The sequence below is a fragment of the Cibotium barometz genome, chromosome 8, assembly GCF_041138505.1.
Source record: "Cibotium barometz isolate CiBa-2024 chromosome 8, ASM4113850v1, whole genome shotgun sequence".
Taxonomy (NCBI): Eukaryota; Viridiplantae; Streptophyta; class Polypodiopsida; order Cyatheales; family Cibotiaceae; genus Cibotium; species Cibotium barometz.
In genome coordinates this window covers 53582891-53607793 of record NC_141053.1, presented here as the reverse complement: position 1 = coordinate 53607793, position 24903 = coordinate 53582891, and the positions used below count along the sequence as shown (strand labels likewise).

At 45.3% G+C, this 24903-nt stretch overlaps 1 protein-coding gene across 1 annotated transcript in view; it reads right to left on the bottom strand.

Moving 5' to 3' along the window:
- Nucleotides 1–1720: 1720 nt before the first annotated feature.
- Nucleotides 1721–24903, bottom strand: part of LOC147636403 (Aldolase-type TIM barrel family protein) — a 78669-nt gene continuing 55486 nt past the window's right edge. Inside the window, exons 8-10 of the mRNA XM_086801848.1 lie at nt 2739–2821; nt 2573–2641; nt 1721–2439 (exon numbers count right to left, since the gene is read on the bottom strand). Coding sequence (XP_086657974.1) covers nt 2341–2439; nt 2573–2641; nt 2739–2821 — 251 coding nt within the window. The 3' untranslated portion in view covers nt 1721–2340. The remainder of the gene's footprint in view (nt 2440–2572; nt 2642–2738; nt 2822–24903) is intronic.

Sequence of the window (24903 nt, the reverse complement as noted above, 5' to 3'; positions counted from 1 at the left end):
ACAATCCCATGGGAACAAAAAACCATTGCTGTCTCATACACCATTCTAGCCTTCATAGTTTACACATACAAACCAACTTCCACATCTCATCTTCTTCTCTGAAGGATGAGTGGTCCCATCTTAGCTAATACCCAAAATGCATGCCAAAGTACAAGAGGGCAAAGATAGTAGCCCCTTTTGGAGACTCCCCAACAAACACATCTCCATGAAATGAAACATGTTATGGGAATGGATTTTGATACTAACTAAAGCTTACAATGGACCATTCTCTTATCACGTGTTGATTCTTGAGTGTTGCGCACAAGGAATCATGTCACTAACATTGTGCCATTCTTTTTAAATTCTCTCCTATGGATATCAAGATATTGTCATTAGCGCTTTAGGAGCAGATTTTATACATTGCTCTCCAATTTCCATCAAAGATGTGTAGTTAAAAATGCAACAATACCATGTCACTATACTTTTGAGCTAAAACCACACTTGAATGTCAAATTAGTTTGGAGATGATTTAAAAAAAAAAGACAAATGAAACATATTATGAGAATGGATAGAGCTAGAATTGGCAAAAGGAAATTCACCACCTACAAAGGTGTTAACAAACAACTTCATGGCAAGGATCTTAGAAGTCTGTTAGGTGTCCAGAAGTTGAGAGCAGATGGTTTCATCTTGCTAAGAACACCCTAAAATTGTGCCAATTTAAATAAACACGAAGATTGAAGATTGAAGGGCCAAGATGGATGCTCCTCATCAAGGTAGCCTTGCGCAAATCTCTCCATGAACAAGCACGTCCCCTCTTCATCTTCACCAAGACTTTCTTCTCCCCCTCCGCAACCTCTGGCAAAATCTCCCTCTGCCACCCTCTTGGTATGTATTATGAACAAGAAACCTGTGTACTTGTCTCACCAAAACTCATCTAGAGCATCTCCGGCTAAAGATGGTTGATGTAGTCGTACGGAAGAGACCAAGTCAAGGATTACAGCAATGGCGATAGAAGCGAGGATGAGAGTGGTTGCAGAAACTAAATTTAAGAGAAAAAAAGTACCCATAAACCTAACAAAAACTCAAGGTACCCATGTAGAAGCCCACTTGTCGACCTGAAGGGTGCTGGGCCATGGCCATGCCAGTGACAACTTCAAGTATTATGACATTCACGTCATGGAATATGGCCCGCCACTCACTACCTTTCTGCCACCCACAAGTGGGGCAGATTGGCTAGTGCGAGGGCCCTTATAAAGGCCATGATCCACCCGAGTTCAAGTCCCACTGTTGGTCGTATATGCCCTCGTGTTGCATTCTATCGGCGTTAATACCTCTCTCCCGTAGTGTCTGTGTAATAAAAGAGTACTCTCGCACTACCTTTCTGCCACCCACAAAGTGGGGCAGATTGGCTAGTGTGAGGGCCCTTATAAAGGCCATGATCCACCCGAGTTCAAGTCCCACTATTGGTCGTATATGCCCTCGAGTTGAATTCTACCAATGTTAATACCTACCTACCTACCTACCTACCTACCCCCCTCCCTCTCTCTCTCTCTCTCTCTCTCTCTCTCTCTCTCTCTATAAATCCCCCCAAATATTCCTAGCCCACCACTCAAAAACTCCCCCAATAATTCATGGCCCGCTACACCACTTCCCCAGATGAGATGAGCTAGGCTTGAGCATTTCATGACACCTTACAAACATGCATTCCCAATTATTATTGCAGGTGTAGAAGCTTGTCGTAAATATTGAAACATATTAGTGTGAAGGATATAGACGTTCGTGTATCCACAACACATCATACAAGTATTTTGATTCAAAACACTAAACCCCCGTGGCCCTGTTAATATAAGGATCATGAAATATAGGAAGCTCACTTTCAAGTTTTTCATGCGTGCTCTTAAGCCTCAATGCATACAATAAAGGAAGTACACAATAGTGAAAGGGGAGTGTCGCTGCAGACTTTCGAATCCTGATCATTTCAAACAGTGGCCATCAATGCAAGCGGTGAAGAACTTGCAAGGCCGCAAACTGTCGTCGTCAGAAACCCACAAACACACTTGCAACTGTGACTGAGAGAGGAGAGCAAAACGATCATGAGAAGAGGAATCGGAGGAGGCACAATTGTGAGCATTGGTAAGAGTGTGCGAGTACGGTCACAGGAGACACCAATGACGCCTCTGACTGCCAGCTACACAGAGGCAACGGAAAAAAACCTTCGGTATTTGTAGCAACAGCAAGAGATGGATGTACTCCCATGTCTTTCTATTAAAATTATCAAATTTTGGCACCAAATGGGCTGCAAGTATACTGTGGAAGTGCCAGTTAACAAAGTTTACATAAACTGAAAATCATGGACACTGCTCAAGCTGCAACCTGGAGCTCTGAAATATCTTTCCCAAAAAGTTCTGTAATTCCAGCTGCTGGATCATTCTGTTTCACTAAAGATTCGCCTACCAAGACCTGCACATGATACATGCACGGTATCAGAATACCAAGCACCCCTCAACCAAGGCAAATGAGTTCTGCATTCATAACCTTTCCTTTAGTAGCATGCATTCAAAAAAAAGACTCTATTTCAATCCTTTCTACTTACCGCCTGCACTCCCGCATTATGAAGAAGAGTGATGTCATGCAGAGTAAAAATCCCCGACTCCCCAACCACCTGCACAAGAGGTAATTGCTCCAAGCTTTTAACTTCAAGCAAAAGTATCAAAGCGCAACTAGAAAGAAGAGGCGTTGAAAAGAAGATGTGCACATACCAGTATGTCCCTTTCACGAATTGTCTTGCCTTTATCTCCTTTAAGCAGCTGCACTGTATTGTTTATATCCACTTTGAAAGTCTCTGTAATATGCAAGTGAACACTGTTACAAAAGCAAAAATGTGACATGAGAGATAACTGCTCTCATTTCTCAGCATATTTACTCAACGGAAAAACTTCTGATGTGCTTTGTTAGCCATTGGGGTTAGACCAACGTCATGTCAAAGGTGTGCCCATCCCCAAGAGTCTCAGCGTCACTGTCTTTGGGATTGCCCAAAGGCTCGGCAGGTTTGGTAGAGGATCCTCCACATTTTCACTATGGTCGGGCTCCCGTCCGTATTGTTACGTGGGGCACTGTTGCTTGGGCCATTGAGGCTGCGATCATCATGCCGTATGAGGAAGGTGGGAGACTAGCCCTTCAGGTGTACTACACACTGCATGTACATCACATGCAACTCTCTCATATGCCATTGAGACCGCGATCATCATGCCGTATGAGGAGGAAGGTAGGGGACTAGCCCTTCAGGTTTACTACACACTGCATGTACATCCCATGCAACTCTCTCGTATGCATCAAGCCTATAAATACCATGACATAAAGTACCCGATGCAACAATAATATCCCCACCACCGCAATCATGTACAGTGCATCAGTCATCCATAAAACGGACCACTATCCCGGACCCAGCAATGGCCGAAACCACATACAATACACAAGAGAGAGTAATCATCCCACCATTTGCAGCAGTGAGCTCAATCTTTCCAACTCCTTTAACATAACTGGATTTGTTTGCACATGTAACTGTGCCCCCCCTCGGGAGCATCTTCCAAGGAAGAGAAGAGATGATGTTGTGATGTAATGTGCTTGCTAGCACCACTATCAAAGTACCATGCATCAGCATCTGTAACTACCATGCATACATCATGTAAGAAAGGATCATAGCTGCAGTGCACCTGGAATACCCATTCATCTTGAGCATAGCTAGCTGAATCCTTTTGTGTCAACATTAAGTGCCGATGCATCGGCCACAGACATGCCAGAGTCTTTCTTCTCCTCCTCTTTTGCAAGCCTTTTCCTGCACTCATTTATGTAGTGCCCTGGCTTTCGACAATAATTACATTTACCCTTCTTCTTGGGCTTCTCACTATATCACCCTTTTCTATATCCTTGCCAAAAGAGGCAGTTATTCCACCTTAGTCTTGTCACCAACAAAGCCCTGATATGAGTCAGGCAATGCATTCCGGATGGTAGTAGTGAGTCGTGACAAGTGAATTCTCTGGAATAAGGTCATCAATGTGGACTAGTTGTTCTCAAAGGTCTTTCACCTTCGTGAGATACTCATCCATAGAGTCACCCTTATCCAAACGCAACATATCCATAGAGTCACCCTTATCCAAACGCAATATATCCAGCTACTTTTTCAAGTAGGCCACACAAGCCTTGTTGCACACCTGATATAGTGCTGCAAGGGCATCCCACGCTAACTTAGTAGTGACACATGAATGGATATGTGGTATAATGCTCCTCTTCACTGAGAGAGCAATGAGGGAATGTGCCTATGCATCTCTAGAATCCCACATCTTTGATGTAAAGTAGGAGGTACAGGTGCTAGTATGATTGAAGCGACTATAACATCTCCTATAGAAGTAGCAGGAGCAACATGTTGCACTGCAAATACTGCGCGTTCTTCATCTCCTGTAACTATTTCCCAAAGCCCTTTGGCAACTAGTAAGTGCCCAACCAGTAAGTGCCTCATCATATAAGCCCACAATGGATAGTTAGTCCCATCAAGATTGTGTTGGACATGTCATCTCCAACTCTCTTTTACTCCATTTTATGCCCCTTTTTATCCAGATATTTATCGAAGGTCATTTGGAATTTTTCCCATATTTTTTAGGCTTTTTAGGCATTTATCACTTGCTACAATTGTGTGCCTTTTGCTACTGGCTGACTGCTTTTTATGACATGTATATAAGCATGGCCATTGTGCCTTCATATCCATTCAATACTTTTCAGTTCTTGGCTGTCTACTCTCTCGTGTGATCTCTATATGCTTCCACATATTCTCACATGGTATCAGAGATCTTGTACTTCCACAAATCAGCAAGAAGAGTTCTCAGCCTGCATTTTTTTCCCTTCTTGCTCCTTGGTGGCTATGTTTTGGAGATCTACTTCGGGCACAAATCAGCGTTTTTCTGTGCTGATTCGGGGCTGTTTTTTGCCTCATGGACAACACTTCTTGGCTGCGTTTCTCCTATAGTAGTACCTTGCTGCAATTTTTTTTCAGCCCTTCCTCTCCCTCCATAATTTTGTACTCTTTGCTGCGTTTTTTTCCCAGCCATCCCTCTCCCTCCCTAGTTTTGTACTCTTTGCTGCTTTTTTTTTTAGCAATCATCCCTCTCCCTCACTAATTTTTTCATTCAATACTTTTCACTTCTTCGCTCAAGTGTTGGATCTCTCTTGGCTGTCTACTCTCTCTTGTGTGATCTCTATTTGCTTCCGCTTCATATTCACATATTCTCACATGGTATCAGAGGTCTTGTACTTCCACATGTCATCAAGAAGAGTTTTCAGCCTGTGTTTTTTCCCCTTTGCTCTCTTGGTGGGTACCTAATTGTCGCAAGAAGAAGAGAGAAGGTGGTTCTACTAAGAAACCCCCCAATCAAACCTCTCATCCACCAACCACGCTCAAAAATCCTCTTCCACCAAGGAGACTGTCTTCATCAGTATTGAGGAGCTTCCCCCTGATTCTCCTGTTCCTTCCACCTCACGTCTTACGAATTGGGTGGTTGATAGTGGGTGTACTACTCACATGACTCCTGACATGACCATTCTTCATGAAATTCGTCCCAGCTCTTGGACGGTGTCCATTGGTGATGCTTCTGAAAGAAACACGGAAGAGCTGCCCAAGAGAACCACCAGCAACGCGGAGAGGATGAATGGCCTAGCCTGGCCAATGATGGTCTCCCCACCCCCGATCCCATTGTCCACCATAAGTGGGGGATAAGGGAGACCATGGGGCGAACTACCCCACCATAGGAGGGCTATGAAGGCCAAAACCCACTTTGTGGGATATAGCTGCAATAGCAGTTGCTGACATGGCAACGAGGAGAGAGGCAAGCGATGAAATCCAACACCAACACCCCCCCAGAATGGGACGCCCAAACGATGCCGTGTAGGAGCGAATCCGAGACAGAGCCCAAGAGCCGAACAGGATCTGATACCATGAAAGAAACGCGGAAGAGCCGCCCAGAAGAACCACTAGCAATGCGGAGAGGACAGATGTAACTTGGTTGAACACAATGCTAATCAATACACTTAAATACACCAAGATTTAATGGACAACATGCTCAATACAAGAAAAAATTTGCTGAATTAACAAGAGACGCACAATGAGCCGGAACGGCCAGCCCCTCCCTCAAATAAAGTATATTGATCTTGGGAGACTCAAGTACATAGTGTCATGGGCATTTCTGACCAGATTTCCATACCAATGCATATGAAAATAGTATTGCAAACAATGTGGTTGTGGGTGTAGACTTGCAACTCACACTACCCTCTCAAGTGCCCATGTTCCCTACCATCTCCTCTCTATTGTTCCACCAACAAATGATAGCAACAATCTACAAGAGAGCACATAAGACAAGAGAATACTACACAAGGTATGTAAACATGGAGTCCTGCTCCTCCCTCTTGCTACTTACTTCCATATTTGAGCATCAAAGCTTACCAATTGCAGGAGTCTTCGCGATGGAAGCGTTTGGAGTATTAAAATCTTCAATCTGAAAAGTCTTCAAGTGGATAAAGGGAACCCTAGGAAAGCTCCCCCTATGGTTCAACTTGAGAAAGGAAGGCTGAAATTAGGGCTTTCAGCAAAAATACCAAAAATTACAACAAAAATAAGATCTGTTTTGCTGAATTTCAATCATTGGGAGTGTGTGGGAGAGTGAACACCACTTGGAAACACTCTTGGAAGCTTGAAAAACATACTAGCAAGCTTGGATATGGAGTTGGGAAGGAGAAAGTGCAAAAAACACAGCCAAAAAGGCCTCCTGAAGGGGGCGCTTACTTCTAGAGAGGGAGGGAAGAGAGAGATGGTGCAAGCTAGGATGGACACAGGTTTTGTCCACCTCGGGACATTAGTGTGTGCGAACACAAGGCTGGTCATAATTTATAATTTGGTCGCCCAAAACTTATAAAGTGTGTACACACTCACTAATTCTTAAGGCTAGGTTTATGACCAATACTTACCACCTATCACATGCCACATAACCATGTCAGCAGACAGTTTCACACGCACAGTTCACGGACGGGCGTCCCCTTACCCGGAACTACGCATTGGTCAGGCAAGCACGTAAACAACATGCAAATTCAATTGCAAGCAAGCACATAAAGATGCTATGCAATGCAGCATTGATATGGACAATCCCCGTTCATGAGACTATACCAAAATAGACGTGCTCCAAACAAGTATACGAGATACCAGAACCAATGGAACACCAATCCTCCGAGCATTTCTAGGCATATACACACAGGCCCGGTCCCAGCAGAAACCACAATATCACGTGAGTGGCATAAATCTCTGGCATATGCAACTGCCATGACGCCAATCCAATGTACATACATAATGAGAAAGCACTTGTGGACCAATTGGGTGGGCCAAATGGTAACAACGGATGGCCTAGCTTGGCCGATGATGGTCTCCCCACCCCCGATCCCGTTGTCCACCATAAGTGGGGAATAAGAGAGACCATGGGGTGAACTGCCCCATATAGGAGGGTTGTGAAGACCGAAACCCACTATGTGGAATATAGCTATAGCATTTGCTGACGTGGCAACAGCGAGGAGACAAGCAGGCAACAAAATCCAACGCCAACAGCTTCCAACTTAATGGTAATGTGCGACTTAACTCTTCCCTGGGCCAACCTTCTACCATTCGGGGTGTGCTTCATGTTCCCAAGCTCTCCAATAATCTCCTCTCAATTTTTCGGATTGCAGAGAAAGGATATGGTGTCTACTTCGACAGTTTGGTCCTTGAGATCATCGACACCAACACCTTATAGATTGTTGCCACAGGTATCCAGGAAGGTAGTCTTTATCGGTTAAAGAACTGCTGCAACTTCTTCACAGCTATCATGCCTTGGTAGCTCATGTGGATACAAATTTGTGGCATGCTCGCTACGGACATCTAAATTATATTTCTCTGCAACTTTTTTCTTGGCAGATGGTCGAGGATCTTCCACCACAGAAACCCTCCCACTCCACTTGTGTAGCTTGTCTTCACGGCAAGCAACACCAAGATGCCTTTCCTCACAAGGCTACTCATCGGGCTTCTCGTACTCTGGAGCTCATTCATATGGACTTGTGCGGCCCCATGCAAACTACTACCCAAGGAGGAGCCAGGTAATTTATGCTCATTATTGATGATTACTCACGCAAAGTTTGGGTTTATCTCTTGGCAAAATATCTCAAGCTTTCTCCCGCTTCCACGAGTGGGTGACTTTGGTCGAGACTGCGAACACGCAGAAGGTTCGACAAGTCCGCTCTGACAATGGAAGAGAATTCATCTCCAAAGCCGTACCATGCTCTCTGCTTCTGATCTTCCTCCCTCTTCCTGGGGAGAAGCTATGAGCACTGCTATTTACATCACCAACCATTCTCCTACAAATGTGGTTTCTCATAAGACTCCAGAGGAGGCTTTTACTGAACAGAAACCTTCCGTCTCTCATTTCACAGTATTCGGTTGGGATGCCTATGTTCATATCCCTGATTCTGACACATCCAAATTTGATCCCAAGTCCAAGAACTACAAATTTATTGGATATAGCTCTCATTCCAAAGCTTACAGATTATGGGATCCAGAGTCACGATCCTTGGTGATTTCTCGCAATGTTCACTTTGTTGAACCCTCATCAGATGATTCTCGCTCTCATCCCGAGCTTACCATCAGGGTCCCTTCTCCGTCCTCGGCCACCCCAACTCCATCACCAACTTCTCTACCATCAACTTCTTTACCCCCTGCTCTCCACCCCCACTTCCTCCTTCCCAGGCTTCTCCTCCTCCTCTTGCTCTTGTGCAACGGAGGATTGCCCCCAAGATTCCACGATGACTGGAAACTACTGTTCATGATTCTCATCTCTCTGATATAGAACTTCATCAACTTGCTGGTTCTTCAGTACAAGCTTTGACACGGGCACGAAGATTACAGCAGCTTCATCATTCTTGTAACCTTGCCTTGATGAGAACAGTGATACAGTCATATGAGCCTACTATAGCCAAAGAGGCTCTTGCCCTTCCGGTGTGGCGGGCTGCCATGGAGTCCGAGATTGATTCCATTGAGAGGAATCATACATGGGAGCTTGTGGACCGATCGAGTGGGTCTTTAAGACCAGTTTCATGCTGATGGATCTCTAGCCAAACACACAGCCAGATTGGTTGCTAAGTGCCGTCCAATTTCTGGTTCGACGGATCCTAACTCCAAGCTCTCCCGTGATGATCCCTCTCCCCTCTTCGAGGACAATTCACAGTACCGGAGGCTTGTTGGTTCTCTTATTTATTTAACTTACACTAGGCCCGACATTTCTTACAGTGTTAGTGTTCTCAGTCTGTTCTCTTCCGCTCCTCGACATTCTCATTGGCATGCCGCTCTGAGGGTTCTTCGATACTTATCCAGTACCTTGGACTATGGTCTCTCTTTCAAAGGAGGCACTAAGCTTGTTGGATACTCTGATGCTGATTGGTCAAGTGATCATGATACTCGATGATCCACTTCTGGTTATTGCTTCACTCTTGGTTCCAACCTTATTTCCTAGAGATCCAAGAAGCAGAATACAGTTTCATTATCTTCTATTGAGGCTGAGTACCGTGCTTATCTGGATACTTGGTGTGAGCTGCTATGGTTGTTCCAGATGTTGAGTAATCTTGATGTACTCTCGGATTCTCTAATCCGTATTCTTACGGACAGCCAAGAGTGCCTTGGCGTTTCAAACTTCATCCTTACATGGTAGGACCAAACATATTGAGGTCTACTTTCACTTTGTTCATTATCATTACGCTAGAGTATTGTCCTTCTCAAGACAATACTCCACCAAACCTTGCTGATCTCTTCACCATACCTCTTCCTCGAGATACTATTGATCAGCTCCTTACCTGTATGGGAGCCGAACCCCCGTGCTAGAGCTGAGAGGAGGGTGTTGGACATGTCATCTTCAGCTCTCTTTTACTCTACTTTATGCCCCTTTTTATCCACATATTTATTTGATGTCATTAGGGATATTTTCCATATTTTTTAGGCTTTTTAGGCATTTATCACTTTTACGACAATCGCGTGCCTTTTGCTACTGGCCGACTGCTCTCCAAGAGATGTATATAAGCATGGCCATTGTGCCTTCATATTCATTCAATTCATTTCAGTTCTTGGCTCAAGTGTTGGATCTCTCTTGGCTGTCTGCTCTCTCTTGTGTGATCTCTATTTGCTTCCACTTCATATTCACATATTCTCACAACTTGTCTTCAGCAAAAAGCATCCCAAAAACTGCAAGTGTACTCTCTGTACCTAACTGAATGCAAGTGATGCAAAACTGCGAGTATGTATGCCATTGATCGCAATGTGAAACACTGCAAGTAGCTCTCTGAAGACCTACAAAAGTATTGAAGTAGGGATAGAGATTACTTTTTGTGATTTCTGCAAGCTCGGTTAATGTATTTCAATGCCGGTACCACCGATGGGTAGCTTGAAGACTCCCGCACGCACCCCGGTCCCCTATGCTCATTTCAGCTCTGTTTTGGGACAAGGTGAAAACTTGCAGAGGTGTTTTGGAGGCCCAAACAAACTCCGATTTCGACAATTTTTGGCTTGAGAGACTCGGGAAGAGACTAGGAACAGTGGTGAAAAAAAAAATCAAAAAAATCTCTTTCAAAATGGGAGTTGCAATGCCGTCGACTAAGCTGAGCGATGACCGGCGGTAATGGGCTAAACCACCACAAATTGGGCGGAACTGGGCAAAAATACCCAAATTGAGAAATTGAAAAGGGGGAAGGTTAATTACACTGCCGACGAGCTCGTGTGTGCACACGGCTTCCTGGAGTGGGCTATGGAAGATGGCCAAGCTGACCTATAGAGTGGCAGCTATTTTTCCTACTTCTCCTAGCTCCAATGGAGCTTTGCCTCCTTGAAAATGAAGGCCTATAAGGGCTTTAGGCACCCCAAGGGATCCTCTAACGAGAGCAAGGTAGGGAGAGGAGGTAGTTGAAGCTGCAAACTGCCACCGCATAAAAAAACGGGCTGCTCCAAGTGAGTTGCTACTGCAGATGTGAGTCCCCAGAATCACAGAGCATAAGCCTCTGATACCAAATGTTGGAGAGATGCTGCAGCCAAGCACAGAAATCCACACACACAAGAAGTACAATCATGAGAGTACAAGGAGAGGCATGTTAACAGTCATCTCATGTCGGTACCATGGAGACTGTACTGTGCTGGCCGACCTGATTTGTTCACTGGCCGACTGATGTTTACTAGCCAACTTTGATTCAGGTGCTGGCCGACTAGTTTTGTGCTGACCGACTAGTATTTTCCAGTCGTGGAGATGTTATGATGCTGTCGGCCCGTTTTGTTGTGGCCGACCAGCAGCCCAAGGTGGTATGTATACCACCCTTGCCCCCCACACCATTGTTGTACCAGATCCTTTGTATAAAGTAGAGTTACAATTCTGTGTTTCTCTCTCACAACAGTTAGTCTCATTTCCGCTGCCCATTCCGACATGGTATCAAAGCCCCAAGTGGCTTGAAGCTTGGAGACAGTGAGAGTGTCACCAGCTTGGACATTTCCCAATATGAAAGGGGTCTGGTGGACTCCAGGATGTCTAAATATTTGGAAAGTACAAGCTTTGGGAATGGGGGATTATCCTAGAATACAAAGGACCACACTCCTAAAATTTAGGAGAGTTGCTATTTTTGGCCTGACTCCGATGGAAATTCTGTTCGCGTCATTACATCTGGAATTGAGAAGATACCAAGAGTTGGCAAAGTGCCTATGACAGAATGTCTACCAGTTGGGATATTTTTAGAGATAAAGTTTACGGAAGCACCCATCTCTTAGATTGGGACATGTAGCAAGAAAGTGGACCAAAGTGAGACAAGTGGCCTGACACTTGTTAGAAAGTGGATCAAAGTGAGACAAGTGGCCTCACACTTGTCACTTCAGCTATTGTGTGGCTCTCCACTTGTCATTGTAGCCTTCTCTTACCATTTTAGCTCATGGGAGGCCCAAATCTATAAATTGGAGCCCTCTCTCTTCATTAAAGGAGGCTCTCTTGCTACACACTAGCCTCTACCACCGTTACAAGCTTCCCTAATGATGGCTACTCTCTTTCTCTCTCTCTTGAAGGCTGCCCATGAAGAATACCGGCTGTTGGGGTTTGTTTTGGAGGCTTCCATCGCGAAGAAATGCTGGAGGCAAGGGTATTTAATCATTTATTATGATTTCTAGCCATTGTACTTGTTGTACCAACCTTTGTACCTGCTGTACCAATCCTTGTACTTGTTGTACTTGCTATACCACCCATTGTACCGGCTATACCAGCTTCTGTACTTGATGTACCAGCCACTGTACCTACTATACTAGTCACTGTACATGCTGTACCAGCATTTGTACTTGTTGTACCTACTGTACCAGCCACCGTACCGACTGTACTAGTCACTGTACATGCTGTACTAGCATTTGTACTTGTACCTGCTGTACCAACCACCGTACCGACTATCCCAACCACTATACCTGCTGTACCAACCACTGTACTTACTGTACCAGCCATTGTACTTGTTGTACCGACTGAATGGAGAGTTGTACTTGCTGTACCAGCTCTATTGCATGAAGACCCGTGGTTTTTGGGGAAGAATCAGTACCCACACGGAGGTACATGGATTATGTTGTTGGCTCGGCATTTCTACAGCCTGTGTTCCAGCTTGGTAGCCTCGTGTTGGGCTGTGTTATGGCATTTGTATATGGATAATCCGGCATCTCCCGTGGGGAGAGTAAGGCCCTCAAAGCTTGTACATGATATTATTCTCCTTGGGTAATAAAATACTCCAAAGGGGGGGGGGGGGGGTCGGCCCATTCCGGCCTCTATGTGGTGTCACACGTTCAAGCTCCATTTTCAGCATTTGTGGATGTTTTATCGCTTTTATGTTTTATGCAAAGTGATGATGGATATGTGTTAAGGCTGTGGCTATGTTTAAATGTTTTAATATGCATTGATGGTATCAACAAGTGTGTCAAAGGCCCTAGTCCCCCGGGCACTACCGCCGCGAGTTTCAGAGAGCTTGAGGGTTGCTGTTTCTAGGTGTTGATTGGAGAATTTTTGGGCTGTTCGGGACGTGGAGAAGCAGGTAGAAGGCAACCATCATTGCTGGACAGCCACCTTGCATAGCAGTTGCAACCTCTTCTTCATTTTTTTTCCCAACCACCCTCCCTTCACAAGACCTTGTGAACCCTCGAGATGGCAAACTTTCCCGAGATGGCTGAGAAGCATGTAAAGATCCCCACCCTCCCGACATTCCCAATGGACCGACAGTTGGACGGGACCAATTATGGCATCTGGAAGGTAATGATGGAGTCTATCTTAGAGTCTTATGATTTGGCTGATTTCATTGTGGTTGGAGTTCCAAGGCCAGAGTTGGAGGAGGAGGAGCTTTCACTTTCTACTAAGAAAGAGCACGAGGCTCAGGCACAGTTGTGGGATCGTGTCAATGCCCGTGTGCGTTCTTTCATCTTCCTTAATCACAGACCCCAAGTGATCAATCACATCAAACACATGACGTTGGCCCGAGGGATTTGGCAACACTTGGCTTCTTTGTACAACAAGGTATCACCCATGAAGAGAATTTCCTTGGAAGTGCAAATGCGAGTGCTGAATCCTGCAAAGTCTTCGACGATGTAAGAGCACATCAACAAACTCCACGCTCTTCAACAGGAGGTCTTCAAGCTAGGAAGGAGATATCTTCAAAGGATATGGCCATCACTTTGTTGTCTCATCTTACCCCTCAGTACTCAGCTTTCTATTCTTCTTTGATCACCAATGGGATGCTCAACACCATTACATGAGAGGAGCTTGTGCTGATGGTTTTGGACCAGGAAGAGCGGTTTACGAACTCTCCACAAGGTGGAGGTTCTGAGGCTTTGACTGGCCAACGGTCGAAAGGCCGCAACAACAAGGGCAAAGGGAAGTATTCACCGACAAAGTCTTATGAGAAGAAGCCTAACTCATAGCGTGATGCTTTTAAGGCCGAGTGGATCTGTAACCATTGTGGCCATAAGGGTCACTATTGGAGTAAGTGTCCTCAGCGGAGCACCGAGAGAGGTGCTGATTCCTCGGCTACAGCTGCAAAGATTCCAGATTTTGTGCACTTGGAGATTATGGACACCGAAGCTTCATCTTCTTCGAGCAGGGAGGCAGTCGGTCTCACCACTAGGGGTACTTGGGAGTGGTGGTGTTTCTAGGCACATGACTCCTTCCCAAGAGTTATTACAGGATCTTCGATGGCAGACAAGTCACACCTTTATTGGTGACAAATCCACTATCCTGATTCACAGTGGGGCAGGTTGGAGATTATTCTCGATGGCAGAGGGGGGGAAGCATTCCTCCCAGGTTCTTTATGTCCCATCCCTTGGCTTTCATCTTTTGTCAGTGCATGAGGTTTGTAAGACTGGCATTGCGGGTAGAGTTTGATGAGCATTTTGTTGCTCTCCAGGACAAAGCAACAAGCTAGGTTGTTTGGGAAGGTGGAGTGGAGAATGGGATTTACAAACTCTCAACACTCTCTTCTCTAACAGGTACTCAACTCCGTGATTTGTGGCATTTCCATTTTGGCCACTTGAATGTGAATGCACTGCGGCGGCAGGGCTTTCCGGGACTAGATGGTGGATGGCTTGCCAGATGTCGGCAGCACGCAGGGACACTATAGTTCTTGCATTCGTGGTAAGCAACACGGGGAGTCTTTTCCGAAGCATGCTACTAGGCGGGCTTCGAAACCTTTGGAGTTGGTACACACTGACTTGTGTGGCCCTATGCAAACCCCATCTTTGGGAGGTTCCTTGTATTTCATGCTGCTTGTGGATGATCGTAGCAGGTTCACATGGATGATGGGTGTATTTTCTTTCCCAAAGGGACCAAGCCTTTGCTCGGTTCAAGGATTGGCATGTTATAGTGGAAAAGGAGTCTGGATTGCAGGTGAAGACTGTTCGGGTTGACAAAGGAGGGGAGTTTTCTTCTAATGCTTTTGTGCAGTTTTGTGCACAACATGGCATCAAGCGAGAGCTGGCCAATACAGGGTCGTCTTCAAAGAATGGAGTAGTTGAACGTAAGAACCGGACCATGGTGGAGATGGCGAGGATGATGTTAGAGCCTCGTGATCTTCCTCATCCACTTTGGGGAGAGGCTGTGGCTACGACTGTCCATACCCTCAACCGACTTCCGACGACTTCAGTACCTAAGATGACTCCATATGAGGCTTATTTTGGCAAGAAACCAGATGTCTCCCATTTCCGTGTTTTTGGGAGTGATGTCTATGTTCACATTCCAAAGAAGCAGAGGGGGATGCTTGACTCGAAGTCCTAGAAGCTTGTTTTTGTGGGATATCACTCTCTTTCCAAAGGCTACAGGTTATATGGCCCAAAGCGGAACGAGGTTGTTATTAGCACATTCATCCCAAGTTTCTCCCATGTTTGGTGTCCTTTTGGTCCCTTTTGCATAGCCCTTGATTGTAGGCTGGCCACCCTTAAATTATATATTTTTTTGGGATTTTTCCCAGCCTGGATGCCTTTTTTCCAGTCGGCCAGCTTCAGTATGCCTAGTCGGCCAGCTTCAGCATATCCAGTCGGCCAGCTCTCCCCACCTATAAATAGGTGGGCTGGCCTCTCACTTTTGTATCTTGCCTAGTCTATCTTTTGCTCCCTCACTTATGAGACTACTTCTGTCTCTTGCTTGGGACTGTATTGCTTTAGTATATTCAGCATAGTTGCTCCATATCTCTCTCTCTCTTGCACTCTCTACTCAACACACCCTAGTGCTTATTTGCTTCCGCTCTGTGCACTCTTTCATGGTATCATCGCTCCCAGTTCAGCGATTCCCTCTGCTGCCCCAGATTCAGCCCTATTTACAGCCCCTTAACCTCTGCGTTTTTCTCAGATTTGCAGCCCTCTGGTTGGTGAGTTTTCTGGACAGCTTCTGCTGATTGTTTTCCCTTCAATTTGGCTTCATCGCTTGCAGCCAGAAGGTAATATTTTCATCAGCGTTTTACTTCTACTTGGAGTTTTTGGATCTAGGCAGCCTGTTTTTTACAGGACAGCATCCCCTCTTTGGCTGCATTTTCCTCTCCGGTGGACATTCCCTTTTGCAAAGGGGGGTATTGTGGTGGTTCGGGCTTTGGTGGCAACCTTAGTACCTGTGGTGGACACTTCTTCTTCTGAGATTGTGCGTTTTTTTCTTGAGGAGAACCCAAGCTTTAGTCCTAGTTGATGCCTTTCCCTCTTGCACCCTCTTACAGCATATTCCCAAGCCCTGTGTGGCTGCCTTTTCTCTCTATATCAAATCTGCATTTTTTGCTTCCCTCTTCTGGTGACCTCAAGGTTGGAGGTCCAGTCGACAGAAGCTTCTACGTTTTTTGCTACAAGAGGATTTTCAGGTGCTGTCCAGCCTCTTAGGGCTGCGTTTTGGTGGGAGGAAGGGACCTACATCAGCGTTTTCTGATTTGGACAGTTTTTTTTATCTTATGAGGTTTGGTCCTATTGGTTGGATCAATGATGACAGCGTCAGATTTGGCTCCCGTACCACTTTCTTGTTATTTCCTAGATGAGGCAGACAAGTTGGATGGTGGTAACTTTCAGCCATGGAAGTTGTAGGTTACTGACGGACAGATCTATGGCTTTCTCCTCCTGAATTGTCAGGAGTCGGTTCTTCAACATTTCTAGTCTTCTTCCCCCCGTCCATATTGAACCTCTGCAAAACTTTGCCAATGTATTCCTTCTGAGACAAATACAACACATGCTGATTTCTGTCCCGAAGTATCCGCATACCCAAGATGTGATTTGCATCACCCAAATCCTTCATATCAAAGGTTTGATGCAGCCTCTGCTTCAAGGTATCCATCTCCTTACGAGATTTCCCGGCAATCAACATATCATCAACATACAAGATGAGGATCAATAGACTGCCATCCAAAGCTTTCTTGGTGTACAAGCAGTGATCTATGTCACTTCTCCTGAATTTCTGGGATTTCATGAATGTATCAAATTTATGATACCATTCCCTTGGTGCCTGTTTGAGCCCATAAAGACTCTTTTTCAGCTTGCATACAAGCTTCTCCTTTCCACTCACTGCATAACCCTCTGGCTGCTGCATATATATCTCCTCATGGAGATCACCGTGAAGAAAAGCAGTCTTCACATCCATCTGAATCAAGTCCAGATCATCATGCGCAACCGGCCAACACAGCTCTAAGTGTGGTCATTTTGACCACTGGAGAGAAGATCTCATCAAAGTCCACACCATATTCTTGCTTGAAGCCCTTAGCCACTAACCTGGCTTTGTATCTTGGCTTTGCATTTGGTGCAACTTTGAGCCTGTAAACCCACTTGCATGGCAAAACCTTCTTGCCTGCAGGCAAATGCACCAACTTCCAAGTTCCATTTTTGTGCAGAGAATCCATCTCTGACTTCATGGCACGCTCCCATAGAGCCTTGTCTGCCCTCTGTAAAGCCTCCTTATAACATGAGGGCTCCCCACAGTCAGTAAGCATCAAGTAGTCAACCCCTGGAACAAACCTGTTAGGGGGTCTGGAGGGTCTAGTGGACCTCCGTACCCAATGACCATCATTTGCAGGTTGCTGTCCAGCCTGCATATCACCCATTGGTGGCTCCTGTTCCATGCCATAAGGCTGAAAAATCATGCCCGGTATTTCTTCTAACTGTGGTATATCCATAGGGATATCTTCTGCCATCTCTGGTTGTCCATTTGGACCATTTTCAGCACCATTTAAGGGCTGGTTTTCCTGCTGTAATGGCTGATTTACAGCCCTTGGTTGTTGTCCATGATGTCCATCATCATCAAAGATGACTCTGCCAGGCTCCTGTTGCCTTGCAGGCTCCTTATACATGCATGTTTCATCAAAAATGACATCATTGCTGCGTATGATCTTTCTATTCATGGGATCCCAAAGTCTATACCCCATTTCACCTTTGTCACCATATCCTAGGAATATGTATTTGTGAGACTTAGGATCAAGTTTGGTGCGCATTTCCCTGCGTATGTGCACGTACGCAACGCAACCAAACACTCTCAAGTGCTTGTATGACGGAGGCTTCCCTGTCCATACTTCTTCTGGCACTTTCCCACCAAGCCTCGTGTTAGGTGACCTGTTTATTAGATGAACGGCTGTCATAACAGCTTCAGCCCAAAAACCATGAGGTAATGTAGCATGTGATAACATAGAACGGACCTTCTCCTGTATGGTCCTGTTCATTCTCTCTGCTGTCCCGTTTTGTGGAGGATCATAAGGAGTAGAGAGCTCCCTCTTGATGCCTTTAGCATCACAAAAGTCCTGAACCTGTTTGGACATATACTCTCCACCATTGTCGGAACGCAAAGCCTTCAGTGTTTTGCCAGTTTGATTCTCAACATGAGCAACAAACTTCTGAAACACTGAGAATGTATCACTCTTCAAACGAAGAGGATAAACCCACACCTTACGTGTGGCATCATCAATAAAAGACACAAAGTATTTTGCCCCTCCCAAAGAAAGCTGAGGCATCTCACATACATCTGTATGCAGAAGCTCTAACTGAGCATCTTTCTGTCCAAGAGCTTTCTTGTGGGGGCACTGTAGTTGCCTACCATATATACAATGCTCACAAAACTGAAAACTTGAAAACTTTAGAGAAGGCAAGTAACCCAAACGAGACAATTGCTCCATTCCTTTGACACTCATGTGTCCCAACCGGCTATGCCGCATAGAAATTTCCGGCAGCTCGGTTGCATTTACATTAGCATGGTGACAAACACCTGCATGCATGAAGTAAAGAGTGTCCACCTTAGAGCCTCTGGCAACAACCAGTGAGCCCTTACTAATCTTCCACTTTCCACGACCAAATGTGGTAACATAATCAGCATCATCAAGCTGTCCAGTAGAAAGCAAATTCTTCTTGATCTCAGGCACATGCCTGACATCATGGAGCATAAGCTGTGAGCCATCTGAAAACACAAGCCTCACATCACCTCTGCCAAGAATCTTGCATGCATGGTTATCACCCAAATAAACCACTCCTTCATTGCCAGCAGTATACCTGACAAACAAGTCTCTGCAACCTGTGACATGAAAGGAGGCACCTGAATCAATGATCCATGAGTGCATACCATGACCACCTGTAAGAAGTGAATGGGCATCAAGTGAAGACGTAAATAGGACCTCATCTTCACTGCCACCTGCATGTGACACATTGATTTCTTCAATCTTGACTCCACTTTTGCCCTTTGGCTTTACATCTTTGGCTTCATCTTTCTCTTTGTCTTTGCCTTTTCCCTTTTCCTTTTGATCATTTTTCCATTTGTAGCATTGCTTTTTAATGTGTCCCTTCTTGCCACAATAATGGCATTCCAAATCCTTTTTGGAGCGAGACTTGTTCCTTCCCCGTTCTTGGCTTTTTCCCCTTTGCTGGGATCTCCCACGTGCATTCATTGCATTGGACTTTCCAACAGAGTTGTTTTTCCTGTTCATCTCTTCTTGAAGAAGAGCACCCTCAACATCTGCATATGACAGCATAGCATGCGAATTGCTAGTGGCTGTCCTGAATGTGTCCCAACTCTCTGGCAAAGTGCATAACAGAAAAGTGGCTTTGAACTCATCGTCCATTGCCAACTTTTGATTAATGACCTGGCTGACAATACCATTAAACTCATTTAGATGGGCTGTCATAGACGCCCCTTCCTTCATCTGAAGACCTATGAGTTTCTTCAACCAATACACTTTGCTTGAGGCACTTTGTTGGGCATACAAGTCCTGCAATCTCTGCCACATTCCCCAAGCTGTCTTCTCTTCACGAATGCTGAAAAGTAATGAGTCTGACACAGACAACATGATAGTAGATCTTGCCAGCTCTTCCCACTCTTCAGCAGTAAGAGAAGCGGGCATTACACCCCTTTCTTTGATAGGCTTGTGCTGCTTTTTTTGGAGCAACACATTGTAGCACTGGGTTTGCCAAATATCATAATTATGCGAGCCTTCAAGCTTCTTGAGGTGAAGCAATGAAGAGCTCTCACCTGTGGTTGCCATAGCAATATGCAACCTGTCAATGCCTGACTCCCTGCAAGTGTGCAAACACTGCACCAAAAAGCACACAAAGTGCTCACAGTTGTTCTCCCAAGCTTTATCTCCCACTGCGGAAGCACAAATGCAACTTTTCTCCCACTTTATGTGATGAAATCACCAAAATCTGGTTGCTGCAGATTTTGGACAGCACCTTAAATGTGCTCTGTTGCCCTTCCAAAGTACTGTACAGCAGTACCAAGTGCTCACCAATGATGTACCAAACCTGTACCGGCAAGTACAGCAGCTGAAATTGAACCTTTTGGTCACTCAAAACAGTGTACAGCCATGCCAAAACTTGCACAAAGCTGTGCCAAATCTGTACCAGCAGGTACAATAGCAATAAATGCTCTCCTGGCTGTCCAAATGAGTGAAAATCAGACTTTTACAGTCCTGTATACTGCATACAACAGTCCCGAACAGAAATTGGGCAAAAGCCCCTTGACTGCAAGCTGATTTTTTGAGGATTCAAGGCATAAATGTCTTGCCTGTTGCTTTGCCAAGCTCAACAAGCATACGAACTTGAAAAGCCCCTTGATTTAAAATCAATTTTTGAGCATCCAGAGTGTTCACGATGCTTCCCCCTGGCCACATATACATCCAGTACATAAAAGCCCCTTGATTTACACGCACATTGAGTGCTTGTAACGCATCAACACATTATCCACAGCATCAAATGCGATTGCCTGCATGAAAATCAATCCAATCGGCACAAAAGCCCCTTGATTTGCACTGCAATTTGCTGCAATTTTGCCCAAATGTGCGATTTCTCACATCATACAGCATGTATGAGTGCTTAATTGCACAATTACATCAAAAGCCCCAAATTTCGACATCCAATTTCCTGCAAATTGATCCTGATTGTGACCAATTTCCTGCAAATTGATCCTGATTGTGACCAATGTCACCCAATTTTGCCAATTTTGCTCAAAAATTGAGCAATTGGGCACCTGTACCTGCTCAATTGTTGATTGTATCTGCTCAATTGCAAATTTCAAAAAAAAATTGAGGCAAATACCTTGTAATTTCTGATTTTTGTTGCAGGAAAGGAGGGCGTCGATTTTTTGCTGTTGATGCTGCTGTACACACTGACTCTGTGTATGTTGAAGGTATTGCTGATGCACCTGCAGCTGTACGGATGGCTGGGCAGCGTAGCTCTCCTCAGCAGGCAACGTGTTGCTCTTCTTAGGCGTGGCTATGAGAGGCGCCGTGGCTACCACCCTCTTCTGCCAGCTTCACGACATAGGCCGCCTGGTGACGTTGAGGCGGGCCTTGTCGGACTGCACCGTGGGTGACGTCGCCTATTGTATTGACGCCTAGTGCAGGTAGCCAGCTGACGATTAAAGCCTTCGACGCCTACCAGTTGACATATTCGCCTTGTTGACGTATTCGCATGCTTCGCCTAGCGCCAGTCTACACCCCGTGCGCTGCTACGTTCACCGCTTGTGACCAAGCGTCTGCTGTAGGCGATAGCTTGGGGGCTAAGCTGCTGCGCAAGGAGGTCAAGGCTCTTCCGTTTATTTTTCTGCTAGGCGATAGCTTGGTTTGGACCTTGACTTCACTGTGTCCATTGAAGGGGGCCTCGAGACTGGGTTTCGACCACCGCGCACCAACCAGCACAAGAAGGGGACGACTGTCAGCAATTGCAGCTGCCTTGTCCTCAGCAACACCTGAAGAAAATCCCACTTCTTTCTCCTCGAAGGAAGTGAAGCTCTGATACCAGTTGTTGTGTGGGAGAAGGAAGAATTAGGGTTAGGTTAGAGTATTCATGTGGGAGACATACACAGAGAAACAACAAGAGAGAGAGAGAGAGTTGTGGGGATAAGTCAACTCATGAGGCATATGTGTGTGACTCCCCTATCACACATGTATATTGCACTAGTACACATAGTGCACTTAGTACATTAAAAGTACTAAGTGTACTATGTACTATAACTTATGGGCTTGTACACACTATAAGGGTGGGCATAGTGCCTTTACCCCAACAGTGAGACTTAGGATCAAGTTTGGTGCGCATTTCCCTGCGTATGTGCACGTACGCAACGCAACCAAACACTCTCAAGTGCTTGTATGACGGAGGCTTCCCTGTCCATACTTCCTCTGGCACTTTCCCACCAAGCCTCGTGTTAGGTGACCTGTTTATAAGATGAACGGCTGTCATAACAGCTTCAGCCCAAAAACCATGAGGTAATGCAGCATGTGACAACATAGAACAGACCTTCTCCTGAATGGTCCTGTTCATCCTCTCTGCTGTCCCGTTTTGTGGAGGATCATAAGGAGTAGAGAGCTCCTGATGCCTTTAGCATCACAAAAGTCCTGAAACTGTTTGGACATATACTCTCCACCATTGTCGGAACGCAAAGCCTTCAGTGTTTTGCCAGTTTGATTCTCAACAAGAGCAACAAACTTCTCAAACACTGAGAATGTATCACTCTTCAAACGAAGAGGATAAACCCACACCTTGCGTGTGGCATCATCAATAAAAGACACAAAATATTTTGCCCCTCCCAAAGAAAGCTGAGGCATCTCACATACATCTGTATGCACAAGCTCTAACTGAGCATCTTTCTGTCCAAGAGCTTTCTTGTGGGGGCACTGGAGTTGCCTGCCATAAATACAATGCTCACAAAACTGAAAACTTGAAAACTTTAGAGAAGGCAAGTAACCCAAACGAGACAATTGCTCCATTCCCTTGACACTCATGTGTCCCAACCGGCTATGCCACATAGAGATTTCCGGCAGCTCGGTTGCATTTACATTAGCATGGTGACAAACACCTGCATGCATGAAGTAAAGAGTGTCCACCTTAGAGCCTCTGGCAACAACCAGTGAACCCTTACTAATCTTCCACTTTCCACGACCAAATGTGGTAACATAATTAGCATCATCAAGCTGTCCAGTAGAAAGCAGGTTCTTCTTGATCTCAGGCACATGCCTGACATCATGGAGCATAAGCTGTGAGCCATCTGAAAACACAAGCCTCACATCACCTCTGCCAAGAATCTTGCATGCATGGTTATCACCCAAATAAACTACTCCTTCATTGCCAGCAGTATACCTGACAAACAAGTCTCTGCAACCCGTGACATGAAAGGAGGCACTTGAATCAATGATCCATGAGTGCATACCATGACCATCTCCTGTAAGAAGTGAATGGGCATCAAGTGAAGACGTGAATAGGACCTCATCCTCACTGTCACCTGCATGTGACACATTGACTTCTTCAATCTTGACTCCACTTTTGCCCTTTGGTGGCTTTGCATCTTTGGCTTCATCTTTGTCTGTCTTTACCTTTGCCCTTTTTCTTTTGATCATTCTTCCATTCGTACCATTGCTTTTTAAAGTGTCCCTTCTTGCCACAATAATGGCATTCCAAGTCCTTTTTGGAGCGGGACTTGCTCCTTCCCCGTTCTTGGCTTTTACCCCTTTATTGGACTTTCCAACAGAGTTGTTTTTCCTGTTCATCTCCTCTTGAAGGAGAGCACCCTCCACATCTGCATATGACAGCATAGCATTTGAATTGCTAGTGGCTGTCCTGAATGTGTCCCAACTCTCTGGCAAAGTGCATAAGAGAAAGGTGGCTTTGAACTCATCGTCCATTGCCAACTTTTGATTTATAACTTGGCTGACAATACCATTAAACTCATTTAGATGGGCTGCCATAGACGCCCCTTCCTTCATTTGAAGACCTATGAGTTTCTTCAACCAATACACTTTGCTTGAGGCACTTTGCTGGGCATACAAGTCCTGCAATCTCTGCCACATTCCCCAAGCTGTCTTCTCTTCACGAATGCTGAAAAGTAAAGAGTCCGACACAGACAACATGATAGTAGATCTTGCCAGCTCATCCATATCTTCCCACTCTTCAGCAGTAAGAGAAGCGGGCATTACACCCCTTTCTTTGACAGGCTTGTGCTGCTTCTTCTGGAGCAACACATTATAGCACTGGTTTGCCAAATATCATAGTTATGTGAGCCTTCAAGCTTCTTGATGTGAAGCAATGAAGAGCTCTCACCTGTGGTTGCCATAGCAATATGCAACCTGTCAATGCCCGACTCCCTGCAAAATGTGCAAACACTGCACCAAAAAGCACACAAAGTGCTCACAGTTGTTCTCCCAAAGTTTATCTCCCACTGCGGAAGCACAAATGCAACTCTACTCCCACTGTATGTGATGAAATCACCAAAATCTGGTTGCTGCAGATTTAGGACAGCACCTTAAATGTGCTCTGTTCCCCTTCCGAAGTACTGTACAACAGTACCAAGTGCTCACCAATGATGTACCAAGCCTGTACCGGCAGGTACAGCAGCTGAAAATGAGATTTTTGCTCATTCAAATCAATGTGCAGCCATGCCAAAACTTGTACAAAGCTGTACCAAATCTTTACCAACAGGTACAGTAGCAATAAATGCTCTCCTGGCTGTCCAAATGAGTGAAAATCAGACTTTTACAGTCCCGAACACTGCATACAACAGTCCCGAACAGAAATTGGGCAAAAGCCCCTTGACTGCAAGCTGATTTCTGAGGATACAAGGCATAAAAGTCTTGCCTGCTGCTTTGCCAAGCTCAACAAGCATAAAATCTTGAAAAGCCCCTTGATTTAAGATCAATTTCTGATCATACATGGTACATTAGCGCACATGAAGGCATCCAGAGTCTTCGCAATGCTTCCCCCTGGCCGCATAAACATCCAATACATGAAAGCCCCTTGATTTACAGGCACATGGAGTGCTTGTCAGGCATCAACACATTGCCCAAAGCATCAAATGCGCAGGCAAATCAATCCAATCGGCACAAAAGCCCCTTGATTTG